Here is a 13208-nt window from a genome sequence, read left to right as displayed (position 1 = left end):
ATCCCTCCGCTGGCCATTGCCCAAAGGCATGTCGGGGACACCTGCAACGACCAGTTTAGGTAGTGTTGTGACTTTTGGCTAATTAATATTCAAGATAATTTACTGATTAATTAATTGATCAGGTTTATTTGATTCATTTGGTTATCCAAATAATCTAAGAGGGGCACCATTACATTTTGGATATAGAAACACCGTTTAATTAACTAATCATTAGTCAATTTACTATATTCTCATTCTCAACAGTTGTCACGCTCTGAAACCTCAAGAACCAAATCGCTTACAAATTAACTCAATGTCACAAATAATTCAATCAAGGTTTTATTTACTAGACTAAATCAATTGGAAAATTAGGTAGTTAAAGACACAATATAAGACGGGGTACAATGGGGTACAACAGTTATTGAGGTGAGAAGCCCCACAGTTCAATATGAAATAGGCTTCCGTACTCAACTCAGACAAAAACAACAGGACATTCACAGGACTTTTGAGAATGACATGATCTTACTCATTGAAAGAGAAAATGTCGACACAGGCTTTCGCAACTGTGAAACTCTAGAGCTCCCCAACCAGGAATAGACATGAACTAGGCTATTGATTAGCATCTGATGTGGACAGTCCCGGGATAGTATTGACCATGGGTTTGTAAATTAGACCTGCTGTCCTACAACACTCAATGACTTCCACCACTTTAAACATACAAAGCACCACTTTCAGAGGAAATGAATAATGAAAGTGGGTAATTGACTTGTATGTTGCCTGCCCAGTAGGATTCCGTTAGGATAGGATGAAGCCGGGATAGAGACGAAAAAGGTGTGTTGTCCAAGACTCTTTCTCCCTCAGTTCTCAGTCCAGGAAATTAAAGTCTATGAGAGCTCTTCCGTGCAGTGAATTCTTCCTCTGCTGCCAGCTGGGATGGATAGCGAACTCGGTCAGTTAGTCTCGAATGCAAATAGTGCGTTCCTGCAATCACCCGCAGCAAGAGCAACATCGTTGATATATACAGAGAAAAGAGTCGTCCCGAGAATTGAACCCTGTGGTATCCCCATAGAGACTGCCAGAGGTCCGGACAACAGGCCCTCCAATTTGACACACTGAACTCTATCTGAGAAGTAGTTGGTGAACCAGGTTGACATATCAGGTGCAATGGAGAGATTGAAAATACTAATGGCCGAACCTACCAGCACCGCAAAAAGTCAGGTAAACAACCTCCAACCGCCAAAAGGACCAACAGCATGTACAACCACTAAAGTAAGTAAATATCATTTTACTCAACATCCTGGCTTTTAGAGACTACTGCTGCTTTTGTAGGGTGACTTCAGTCAGTCCGAAAAAGCCCTGCAGTAACCATGGTAACAGTCTGATGTTCAGACAAGGTAGCTTCCAGCTTTAATTAAGCTAACTTTCCTTGCTAGCTTACAGCTGAATTTACTACCCTAGTTCTTTGTTTGTGATAATATGCAAACCATAATGCAAAATATGCTGATTTCAAAGACGATTGTCACCAAAAACGTTATTAATTCACTTCGTCTCCCTCGCCAAAAACAATAAATGAACTTGTCTTCCTTCCTTTGCCTCCCATCTGGTTTCCACTCGATTCCATAGCAACAAACTCCGATTCCAGCCACATTCTGCCTGCGAATGACATTCATGTCTTAGACAGTGCACGCTATTATAAAATAAGAGATTGTTTCTTCTATGCAAATGTTGTTAATCAGTACAACAAAATAATATTCTTAGCAGTTACCAATAAAGTAAGTCCTAAATGGAAAGGAAAACAAGCTCAATTACTCAATGCATGCACGCACTCCTATTGAATAATATGCATTCACATGTATTGTGAATAGACCTAGGCTACATCTTGATTTACCCAGTGTATCAATACAGATTTTCCATTCAAATAAAGGATTATCGTTATGTTGTTTTCTAGTTAGATTGGTAAAAAAAAGTACATTTGAATATAATTGATTCAAAATGGACCTAAAAATGTTAAAATAGAATGATATTGAACTCAAAAGATGCCCAACGATTGAACAGAGCAGTATCTGAGTTGATCTGACTGGATCAAGTGCCATTCTGTGACTTTGGCAAATACGCCTTTTTTTTCTGGTATTGTTTTGGTATCAAGTATCGTGATACTAAACCTGGTATCGATATCGAAGTCAAAATTCTGGTATCGTGACAACACTATAGACTTTAATTGTAAATAAGAATTTGTTCTTAACTGACTTGCCTAGTTAAATAAAGGTAAAACATGTTTTTTTTTTTAAACAACCCTAGCTTCATGTCCACATCCTGGTTCAACCCTAACCTTAGACAAACTGAAAACATGTTTTTAAAAATTTTAGCACATTTATTGAAAATTAATTACAGAAATATGTAATTTATATAAGTATTCGCATCCCTGAGTCAATACATGTTAAAATAACCTTTGGCAGCAATTACAGCTGAGTCTTTCCGAGTAAGTCTCTCAGAGCTTTACACACCTGGACTGTACAATACTTCCATATTATTATTTTTAAAATGTCTTCAAGCTCTGTCAAGTTGGTTGTTGATCATTAAACAATGGGTGGGACTAATCCTGGAAGCTGATTGTTTGTCTGCATTCCAGGTTTTAGTTACCACCAGCTAAAACTATGACGTTGAAATGCCTATCTACTCTGTTCCATCTCACTGCGTAATCCACTGTCTCATCAGCCCAGCCAGACATTTTATAAACTTGATCTCCACTGTACAAAGAAATGTCAATAGAAAACAGGTAAAACGAAACGAAGTGCCGCTAGTTTTCAGTCTTTCCAGCTTCAGTTTGAAGTGATTATGTTAGCTGTGTTGTTAGCTAGCTCCTCTGAACAAGTGTCCTGATGAGAGAGCACATTTTCTATGCCAGGTGAAATCACGCCTCATTTAGCTCATTCTTATGGATGTATCCAAATAAATGTCACTAAAAGACAGTTTATGTAAATGCCGCTACTTTGTTGTTATTCTGCCTGCCATGTTTGATGTGACTAAGTTAGCCGTAGTTGGCTAGCTAGCAAGCAAGGGATAAGAACATAGAAAATATGAAGAGTGGTAGGTACTCAGTGATGTTGTTGGATTTACCCCAAACATAACATTTTGTATTGAGGACATAAAGTTAAAAAGAAATTGTCAATTTTTTTTGCAGTTTTAATTTAGTCCCTTAATGCAAACAGGATGAATGTTTTGGAATATGTTGTATTCTGTACAGGCTTTCTTCTTTTTACTCTGTCATTTAGGTTTGTTTTGTGGAGTAACTGCAATGTTGTTGATCCTCAATTCTCCTTTCACAGCCATTAAACTATAACTGTATTAAAGTCACCATTGGCCTCATGGTGAAATCCCAGAGCGGTTTCCTTCCTCTTCCGGCAACTGAGTTAGGAAGGATGCATGTATCTTTGCAGTACCTGGGTGTATTGATACACCATCCAAACTGTAATTAATAACTTCACCATGCTCAAAGCGATATTCAATCTTTTTTTTTACCCATCTACCAATAGGCGCCCTTCTTTGCGAGGCATTGGAAAACCTCCCAGGTTTTTGTGGTTGAATCTGTGTTTTAAGTTTACTGCTCAACTGAGCGACCTTACAGATAATTGTACTGGGTACAGAGAAGAGGTAGTCATTCAAAAACCATGTTAAACACTATTATTGCGCACAGAGTGAGCATGCAACTTACATGTCTTGTTAAGCAAAGTTTTACTCCTGAATGTATTTAGGCTTGCCATAAGAACGGGGTTGAATACTTATTTCAGCTTTTCATTTTTTATTAATTTGTAAAAATTTCTAAACTTAATTGCACTTTGACATTATGGAATATTGTGTGTAGGCCAGTGACACAATCTCAATTTAATCCATTTTAAATTCAGTCTAACACAACAAATGTGGAAAAAGTCAAGGGGTGAGAACACTTTGACGACATTGTACATGTCTCTGCATGAACTTGATAAACTGTCCACTTAGGAAGCAACACTGATTGACAATAAATTTCACATGCTGTTGTGCAAATGGAATAGACAACAGGTGGAAATTATAGGCAATTAGCAAGACACCCCCAATAAAGGAGTGGTTCTGCAGGTGGGGACCACAGACCACTTCTCGGTTCCTATGCTTCCTGGCTGATGTTTTGGTCACTTTTGAATGCTGGCAGTGCTTTCACTCTAGAGGTAGCATGAGACGGAGTCTACAACCCACACAAGTGGCTCAGGTAGTGCAGCTCATCCAGGATGGCACATCAATGCGAGCTGTGGCAAGAAGGTTTGCTGTGTCTGTCAGCGTAGTGTCCAGAGCATGGAGGTGCTACCAGGAGACAGGCCAGTACATCAGGAGACGTGGAGGAGGCCGTAGGAGGGCAACAACCCAGCAGCAGGACTGCTACCTCCACCTTTGTGCAAGGAGGAGCAGGAAAAGCACTGCCAGAGCCCTGCAAATGACCTCCAGCATGCCACAAATGTGCATGTGCCTGCTCAAACGGTCAGAAACAGACTCCATGAGGGTGGTATGAGGGCCCGACGTCCACAGGTGGGGGCTGTGCTTACAGCCCATCACCGTGCAGGACGTTTGGCATTTGCCAGAGAACACCAAGATTGGCAAATTTGCCACTGGCGCCCTGTGCTCTTCACAGATGAAAGCAGGTTCACACTGAGCACGTGACAGACGTGACAGAGTCTGGAGACGCCGTGGAGAACGTTCTGCTGCCTGCAACATCCTCCAGCATGACCGGTTTGGCGGTGGGTCAGTCATGGTGTGGGGTGGCATTTCTTTGGGGGGTCGCACAGCCCTCCATGTGCTCGCCAGAGGTAGGCTGACTGCCATTAGGTACCGAGATGAGATCCTCAGACCCCTTGTGAGACCATATGCTGGTGCGGTTGGCCCTGGGTTCCTCCTAATGCTAGACCTCGTGGCTGGAGTGTGTCAGCAGTTCCTGCAAGAGGAAGGCATTGATGCTATGGACTGGCCCGCCCGTTCCCCAGACCTGAATCCAATTGAGCACATCTGGGACATCATGTCTCGCTCCATCCACCAACGCCACGTTGCACCACAGACTGTCCAGGAGTTACATTTACATTACATTTAAGTCATTTAGCAGACGCTCTTATCCAGAGCGACTTACAAATTGGCGGATGCTTTAGTCCAGGTCTGGGAGGAGATCCCTCAGGAGACCATCCGCCACCTCATCAGGAGCATGCCCAGGCGTTGTAGGGAGGTCATACAGGCACGTGGAGGCCACACACACTACTGAGCCTCATTTTGACTTGTTTTAAGGACATTACATCAAAGTTGGATCAGCCTGTAGTGTGGTTTTCCACTTTAATTTTGAGTGTGACTCCAAATCCAGACCTCCATGGGTTGATAAATTGGATTTCCATTGATTATTTTTGTGTGATTTTGTTGTCAGCACATTCAACTATGTAAAGAAAAAAGTATTTAATAAGATTATTTCTTTCATTCAGATCTAGGATGTGTTGTTTAAGTATTCCCTTAATTTTTTTGAGCAGTATATATATATGTATGTATGTATGTATGTGTGTATGTGTGTGTATGTATATATGTGTATATATATATATATATATCACACAATATCTGGATGCAGTATTCTACCCACGAATATTCAACACTGAAATATATTACTCCTGTTATTCCAAATGCATCTGTGGATCTTTTCTAACAACAATAATGAAAATTCATCTTTGGGTTTGATCTAAACGTCAGAAGCTATCTTGTGGAATGGTTACTTTCTATGTTATAGAGTGAATGTTTTTTAAGCTGGTGTATCCTGAGGTAGCTCTTCTCTGAGAATCTCTTCCCACAGTGCGTACAGGCGAACAACCTTTCTCTCGTGTGGACCTTCAGGTGCATCTTCAGCGGGTTCTGGTGGGAGAACCTCTTCTCACTCTACGGGCAGCTGTAGAGTTCTCCCCTGTGTGGACCCTCTGGTGCCTCTTCAGGCTGTACGAGTGTGAGAAGTGCATATGACACTGGGTACAGCTGAAGGGTTTCACCCCTGTGTGGACCCTCTGGTGGGTCTTTACGTTCTGGAGGCAGCTGAAGCCTTTGTTACAGGACATGCAGATGAACCGTTTCTCTTTACTACTGCCTGATGTTCCTCCCCCTCCCTGAGTCTGGGCCCTTTGGTCCTTTGAGTTCAATACTTGATAGAAAAGGACGCGGCTGTGTGAATCGGAAGGCCCCATCGACGTGGTCACTGTGTTGCGATCACTGAACATGTGTAAAGGGGAGTGGGTCGCAACATTTGGATTAGTCTCTAAACTTTCCCTGTAATCTAAGAAATCTCTGCCTTGTAAGTGTCCTTCTCCTAAGTGAGTCTCGTCTGCATTCAGTGTCAGAGGAACTTCGCCCTCCATTTTCACAGTCACTTCGTCTACGACTATAACCTCCCCTTTCTTATCTAGGCACCCTTCAGAGTGTACACTACTACTGTACTGGTTCCAGTCCCCTCTAGATAGTTCAGTCTGTGTCTCTAAACCCAAGGGCATGTTGCCAGGGTCCATCTCTGTAGCATAAGAACAAGACAGATCATCACCACCAGTGTCTAACGTGTCACCATCACCATGGGAATGAACCGTCCTCTGGCTCTGGTGAATTACTGGTAAGTACTCTGAGCCAGAAGCAGGAGGACAGCCCAGTGGCCCCAGCTCCAGTCTCTCTGGGTCTGATCTGTGGTCAGATCCTGGGTGTAAGAGCCTGTGTGTTACAGTTAAAGTCTCTGTGTTGGTCTCTGACTTGAAGAATGTGTTCGGCGTTCCACTGAACTTGATGCTACGTCGGGTTCTGGGCGGCGCTGGGGCGGAGCTGGTGGGGACCTCTGTGGCTACATGGGGCGCTCCAGTCTGGATGTCTCTGCTGTGTCGTTGGTCCTCTCCTTCAGACCTCTCCAGCTTGACCCCAGGACTGGCAGCCTCTGCATCTGTAGACTGAGACAAGAAGAGAGGAGGTTATTACCGGCAGTGAGACTAATTGGATAACAATGTCGTAGGGAAGTCTCACAAGCTATACTTTCGTCCATTTGCTATATCGGCATCAAACATGTCACCCTCCCTAGGAAAGGGGGTGACCTTGACAATTTATTGTTAAAATGAGAGGCTGCCTGGATCTTTAACTTAAAGGTCCTTGCTCCCTTTCGCCTAAACATAGTTTGATCTGAAACCATTCTTGTGATTGTGGTTTTGCTATCCATTATAAATAATGTTTGTAGGCCTATGTCGCCAAATTACACTACACGGTCAAAAGTATGTGAACACCTCTTCAAATTAGTGATTTGGCTATTTCAGCCGCACCCGTTGCTGACAGGTGTATACAATCAAGCACACAGCCATGCAATCTCAACAGGAAAACATTGGCAGTAGAATGGCCCGTACTGAAGAGCTCGGTGACTTTCAAACGTGGCACCGTCATAGGATACCACCTTTCCAACAAGTCAATTCGTAAAATTTCTGCCCTACTAGAGCTGCTGCAGTCAACTGTAAGTGCTGTTATTGTGAAGTGGAAACCTCTAGGAGCAACAACGGCTCAGCCGCAAAGTGGTAGGCCACACAAGCTCACAGAACTGGACCGCCGAGTGCTGTAGTGCGTAATAATCGTCTGTCCTCGGTTGCAACACTCACTACCAAGTTCCAAACTGCCTCTGGAAGCAGCGTCGGCACAAGAACTGTTCGTCGGGAGCTTCATGAAATGGGTTTCCTTGGCTGAGTAGCTGCACACAAGCCTAAGATCACAATGCGCAATGCCAAGTGTCGGCTGGAGTGTTGTAAAGCTCACCACCATTGGACTCTGGAGCAGTGGAAATACATTCTCTGGAGTGATGAATCACGCTTCACCATCTGGCAGTCCAATGGACGAATCTGGGTTTGGCGGATGCCAGCAGAACGCTACCTGCCCGAATGCATAGTGCCAACTGTAAAGTTTGGTGGTGGAGGAGTAATAATGGTCTGGGGCTGTTTATCATGGTTTGGGCTAGGCCCCTGAGTTCCGGTTAAGGGAAATCTTAATGCTACAGCATACAATGTGACATTCTAGATTATTCTACACTTCCAACTTTGTGGCAACAGTTTGGGGAAGGCCCTTTCCTGATTCAGCATGACAATGACAATGCCCCTGTGCACAAAGTGTGGTCCATACAGAAATGGTTTGTCGAGATCGGTGTGGAAGAACTCGACTGGCATGCACAGAGCCCTGACCTCAACCCCAACTTACACCTTTGAGATGAACTAGAACACCAAGCTGCGAGCCAGGCCTAATCGCCCAACATCAGTGCCCGACCTCACTAATGCTCTTGTGCTGCGGGGACTTGCTTCCATTCAGCCAATGTTCCAACATCTAGTGGAACGCCTTCCCAGAAGATTGGAGGCAGCAAAGGGGGACCAACTCCATATTAATGCCCATGATTTTGGAACGAGATGTTCGACAAGCAGGTGTCCACATAGTTTTGGCCATGTAGTGTATATCTATGATCATATGTAATCCATTCATGCTTTTTATATAAATCACGTAACTATAGCAATGGTAAACATCAGGCCATAGCAATGGTACAAAAATAAACAGACATGCACAGTCCCAAGGCAGGTGGATGTCTAATGGTGCTTAAGTAATACAAACCTATGCTCCTAATGCACGTCTAATGTACCTCACTGGACTTCCCTTAGCCTAATGACCTAGACACATATAGAGTGCACTTATTCTGCTTACTACTCTAAGATGTATAATGAGCACACGTACTGGGAATTTCCCAATACAACGCAAAGGTAAACCCTGCCTGGGGAAATAATGTGATGCTGGGCAGTTAAATTAGTCATATTTTGAGTTACATGGTGTTCACAAATGCTAACGTGGAAATTGTTATTGGTTCCTGTGCACTTCCGTATGAACTGAAGAGATCTTATTAGTTGGCGTCATAGCTCAAAGGATGTGGTTAAATGAAGCATTTATGTGTATTGTTCTTTGAAATACGGTACAGCTTATTATATTACATCAACTCTCCTATGATCAATATCTTTCAAGATAACAGCAGACTAGTTTAGAAAGAACAGTGTGATAGCGAGACAATAATAGAATGACTTTATTCCATTTACATCACCTCAGTAAGGTAAATATTCAACTGTTCTTGCCTCGATCCTTTATGATAATTATTACAATACAGTGCCTTGCATAAGTCTTCACCCACCTTAAACTTCTCCATTGTATTGTGTTACAACCTGGAATTGAAATGGATTTCATTGTAATATGTCAACAATTTATTGAAAATACTCTTGTCAAAGTGGAACAAAAATTCTAACATTGTTTGAAGATTTCTGACAACTAAAACACTAATATATCTTGATTACATAAGTATTCATCCCCTGAGTAAATACTTGTTAGAAACACCTTTGGTAGTGATTAGAGTGTTGAGTCTTCTTGGGTAAGTCTCTTGAGAGCTTTGCACACCTGTAGGCTTTTAAATTCTTCAACCTCTGTCAAGGTGTTGGGGATCATGGCTAGACAGCAATTTTAAGTCTTGCCCTAGATTTTCAAGCAGATTTAAGTCAAAAATGTAACTTGGCCACTCGGGAACATTCACTGTCTTCTTGGTAAGCAACTTCAATGTAGATTTGGCTTTGTGTTGTAGGTTATTGTCCTGCTGAAAGGTGAATTCCTCTGAGTGTCTGGTGTAAAGCACACTGAAGCAGGTTTTCCTCCGGGATTTTGCCTGTGCTTAGCTACATCCTGTTTCTTTTCGTCCTGAAAAATCCCAGTCTTTGCCGATGTCAAGCATACTCATAATGCAGCCGCCAACATGCTTGAAAATAAGGAGGCTCAGTGATGTTGTATTTCCCCCAAACATAAGGCTTTGCATTTAGGCCAACAAGTGTATTCCTTTGCTGTGTTTATTTTGTAGTATTACTTTAGTGCTTTGTTGCTTACAAGATGCATGTTTTGGAATATTTGTATTATTTTCATTCAGTCATTTACTACAGTGTTGATCCATCCTCAATTCTTCCATCTCAGCCATTAAACTCACCAATGGCCTCATGGTAACTTCCCTGAGCTGTTGCATTCCTGTCATGCAGCTCAGTTCAGAAGGTTGACTATCTTAGATGTGTCTGGGTGGTTTAATACATCAAGAGATATTCAATATCTGATTTGTTATTGTTACCCATCTACCAATCACTGCCCTTCTTTACGAGGCTTTCGAAAAGCCCCCTAGTCTTCGTAGTTGAATCTGTGCTTGAAATTCAATACTTGACAATACTTAGATATGTTGTATGTATGGGGGACAGAGGAAGGGTTGGTCATTTAAAAATCATGTCAGCCCTATAATGTCACACAGTGATTCCTTGTAAGGTATGTGATTTGTCTAGAGATATTTACTCCTGAACTCATTTAGGCTGGGGGTGAATACTTATGCAATGATTACTGAATATTTTAGTTTTCCAATTTTTATATTTAAAAAAGAATCTTCCACTTTGACAGAGTATTTTGATTAAATTGTTGATGAAACAATTACAATTAAATCCATTTTAATTTCAGTTCATAACAAAATTAGGAAAAGTCTAAAAGGGGGATGAATGTTTAGTTTACCCCTTATATCACTACAAGTTACCACTAAAATATGCAGAACATTTGATTGTATTGTTATATTCTGATTTTAAAATACCAACCCAACAGGGTAGAATGAAGCATAACAGGGTATTTGGTATTTTATTAGGATCCCCATTAGCTGTTGCAAAAGCAGCACCTACTCTTCCTGGGGTCAAGATAAAACATGAAATATAATACAGAATGACATAATACAGAACATCAATAGACAAGAACAGCTCAAGAACAGAACTACATACATTTATAGAAAATGAAAGCAATAGGGTGGAACAAACAGCAATAATGAATACATGATTTAAACAATGAAATAAATATACTGAACAAAAATAGTTTAAAAGATTTTACCCTTGCAGTTCATATAAGGAAATCAGTCAATTGAAATAAATGTATTAGGCCCTAATCTATGGATTTCACATGACTGGAAATACCGATCTGCATCTGTTGGTCGCAGATACCTTAAAATAAGGTAGGGGCGTGGATCAGAAAACCAGTCAGTTTCTGGTGTGACCACCATTTACCTCATGCAGCGCGACACATCTCCTTCGCATAGAGTTGATCAAGCTGTTGATTGTGGCCTGTGGAATGTTGTCCCACTCTATAACGCCTGTGTGAAGTTGCTGGATATTGGCGGGAACTGGAACACGCTGTTGTACATGTTGATCCCGAGCATCCCAAACATGCTCAATGGGTGACTTGTCTGGTGAGTATGCAGGCCATGGAAGAACTGGGGCATTTTCAGGTTCCAAGAATTGTGTACAGATCCTTGCGATGTGGGGCCTTGCATTATTATGCTGAAACATGACGTAAAGGCGGTAGATGAATGGACCACAATGGGCCCGACAGGATCTCATCACGGTATATCTGTGCATTCAAATTGCCATCGATAAAATGCAATTGTGTTCGTTGTCCGTAGCTTATGCCTGCCCATACCATAACCCCACCGCCACCATTGGGCACTCTGTTCACAACATTGACACACGACGCCATAAACGTGGTCGGCGGTTGTGAGGCCGGTTGGACATACTTCCAAATTCTCAAAAACAACGTTGGAGGCGGCTTATGGTAGAGAAATTAACATTCAATTATCTGGCAACAGCTCTTGTGGTCATTCCTGCAGTCAGCATGCCAATTGCACACTCCCTCAAAACTTGAGACATGTGACATTGTGTTGAGTGACAAAACTGCACATTTCAGAGTGGCCTTTTATTGTCCCCAGCACAAGGTGCAACTGTGTAATGATCACGCTGATTACCTTGACAAAGAAGAAATGCTCACTAAATGGGATGTAAACAAATTTGTGCACAACTTTTTTGCGAAATAAGGTTTTTGTGTGTATGGGACATTTTATTTCAGCTGATGAAACATGGGACAAACACTTTACATGTTGCATTTTATCTTTTTTGTTCAATGAATGAAATGGTTGAAAAAAATTACACCTATAATAATAATAGAATATTGTGCATTAGTTTACTTTCTATTTATTTGATAAAATAAAAAATAAACTTTTTAAAAACATTGTCAACCTGAGTTTGTAAAACATTACATTACTAATTACAATTATATGTAACTAATTAATAATTGTAATGTTATTAGCAACAAATGTATCTAAATATGCATAAAATATATTATTCAAAGACAAATAAATATTGACATTAGTCATTTATTTGCCATTTTTCAAACAACATTTAACAACCGTTAGGTGCCCAATTCTAACAGGGTGGAACCTTAGAGTGGAATAATTTTGCTTTACACCGTTTTTTCCCCCACCAACAAATGGTACTTCCTGAACGTGGTGCCATTGTGGGAGGGGGCTGTTTTTTTAAAGGGGAATTCAGTTTTTCCTCTATATTAATTTAGCCACCTCCGCAAAAGATATGTACATTTAGTTTTTATATTTTTGCAGAGACAAGCTTTTAAATGGATAGTTGTTGGCTCAATGCCTAGAAGTTTACGGGAACAGTTAGCGATGTATTCCACCCCCCAGCTAGGTTTACTGCATCTCTAAAAATAGGTATTTACACAAGCCTGTTTCAAATGACAAGTTAATGAGGGGTATGTGGTTAATTACCCTCTTACCTCAAGACACTTCACATGATAACTATAATATTTCATCTAAATAACAGTTCCAAGACATCCCCTACGTACATTTCAAGTGATACGATTTCTCTCAATTATTAGACACGACTATGTCTGATAAGGCTACTCCTGCAGTGCATACAGGGACACTGCCTCTCCCGTATGGACCTTCAGGTGCACCTTCATATTGTGGTGGTGGGAGAACCTCTTCGCACACTGGGGGCAGCTGTATGGTTTCTCCCCTGTGTGGACCCTCTGGTGCCTTTTCAGGTTGGAGGATCGGGAGAAACTGGCCGGGCACAGGTGGCAGCTGAATGCTTTCTCCCCCGTGTGCATCCTCTGGTGGATCTCCACTTGTTTGGGGAAACTGAAGGCTTTCCCACAGAACGAAGACGGGAAGCGCTTCTCTTTGGCGCTGCCACCTTTACTGATTCCGTCTCTACTACGGTAATGTGTCAATGGGCTTGTGTAGCCATTTAGTGTTGAGGTACTTGCATTGTCTGAGGTCTGGTTTAACATTAGGAGAG

The 13208-nt window shown here is 41.7% G+C and overlaps 1 protein-coding gene across 1 annotated transcript in view; it reads right to left on the bottom strand.

Annotated features, from left to right (window-relative positions):
* Positions 1–342: 342 nt before the first annotated feature.
* LOC106610143 (uncharacterized) overlaps positions 343–13208 on the bottom strand; it is a 40899-nt gene continuing 28033 nt past the window's right edge. The window contains exon 7 of the mRNA XM_082978408.1: positions 343–6947. Within this exon, the coding sequence (XP_082834534.1) occupies positions 5874–6947 (1074 nt within the window). The 3' untranslated portion in view covers positions 343–5873. The remainder of the gene's footprint in view (positions 6948–13208) is intronic.

This window comes from Salmo salar, chromosome 08 (genome assembly GCF_965601325.2).
Source record: "Salmo salar chromosome 08, fSalSal1, whole genome shotgun sequence".
Taxonomy (NCBI): Eukaryota; Metazoa; Chordata; class Actinopteri; order Salmoniformes; family Salmonidae; genus Salmo; species Salmo salar.
Note: the sequence above shows the minus strand (reverse complement) of the source record. Positions and strands in the feature narration are given on the sequence as shown.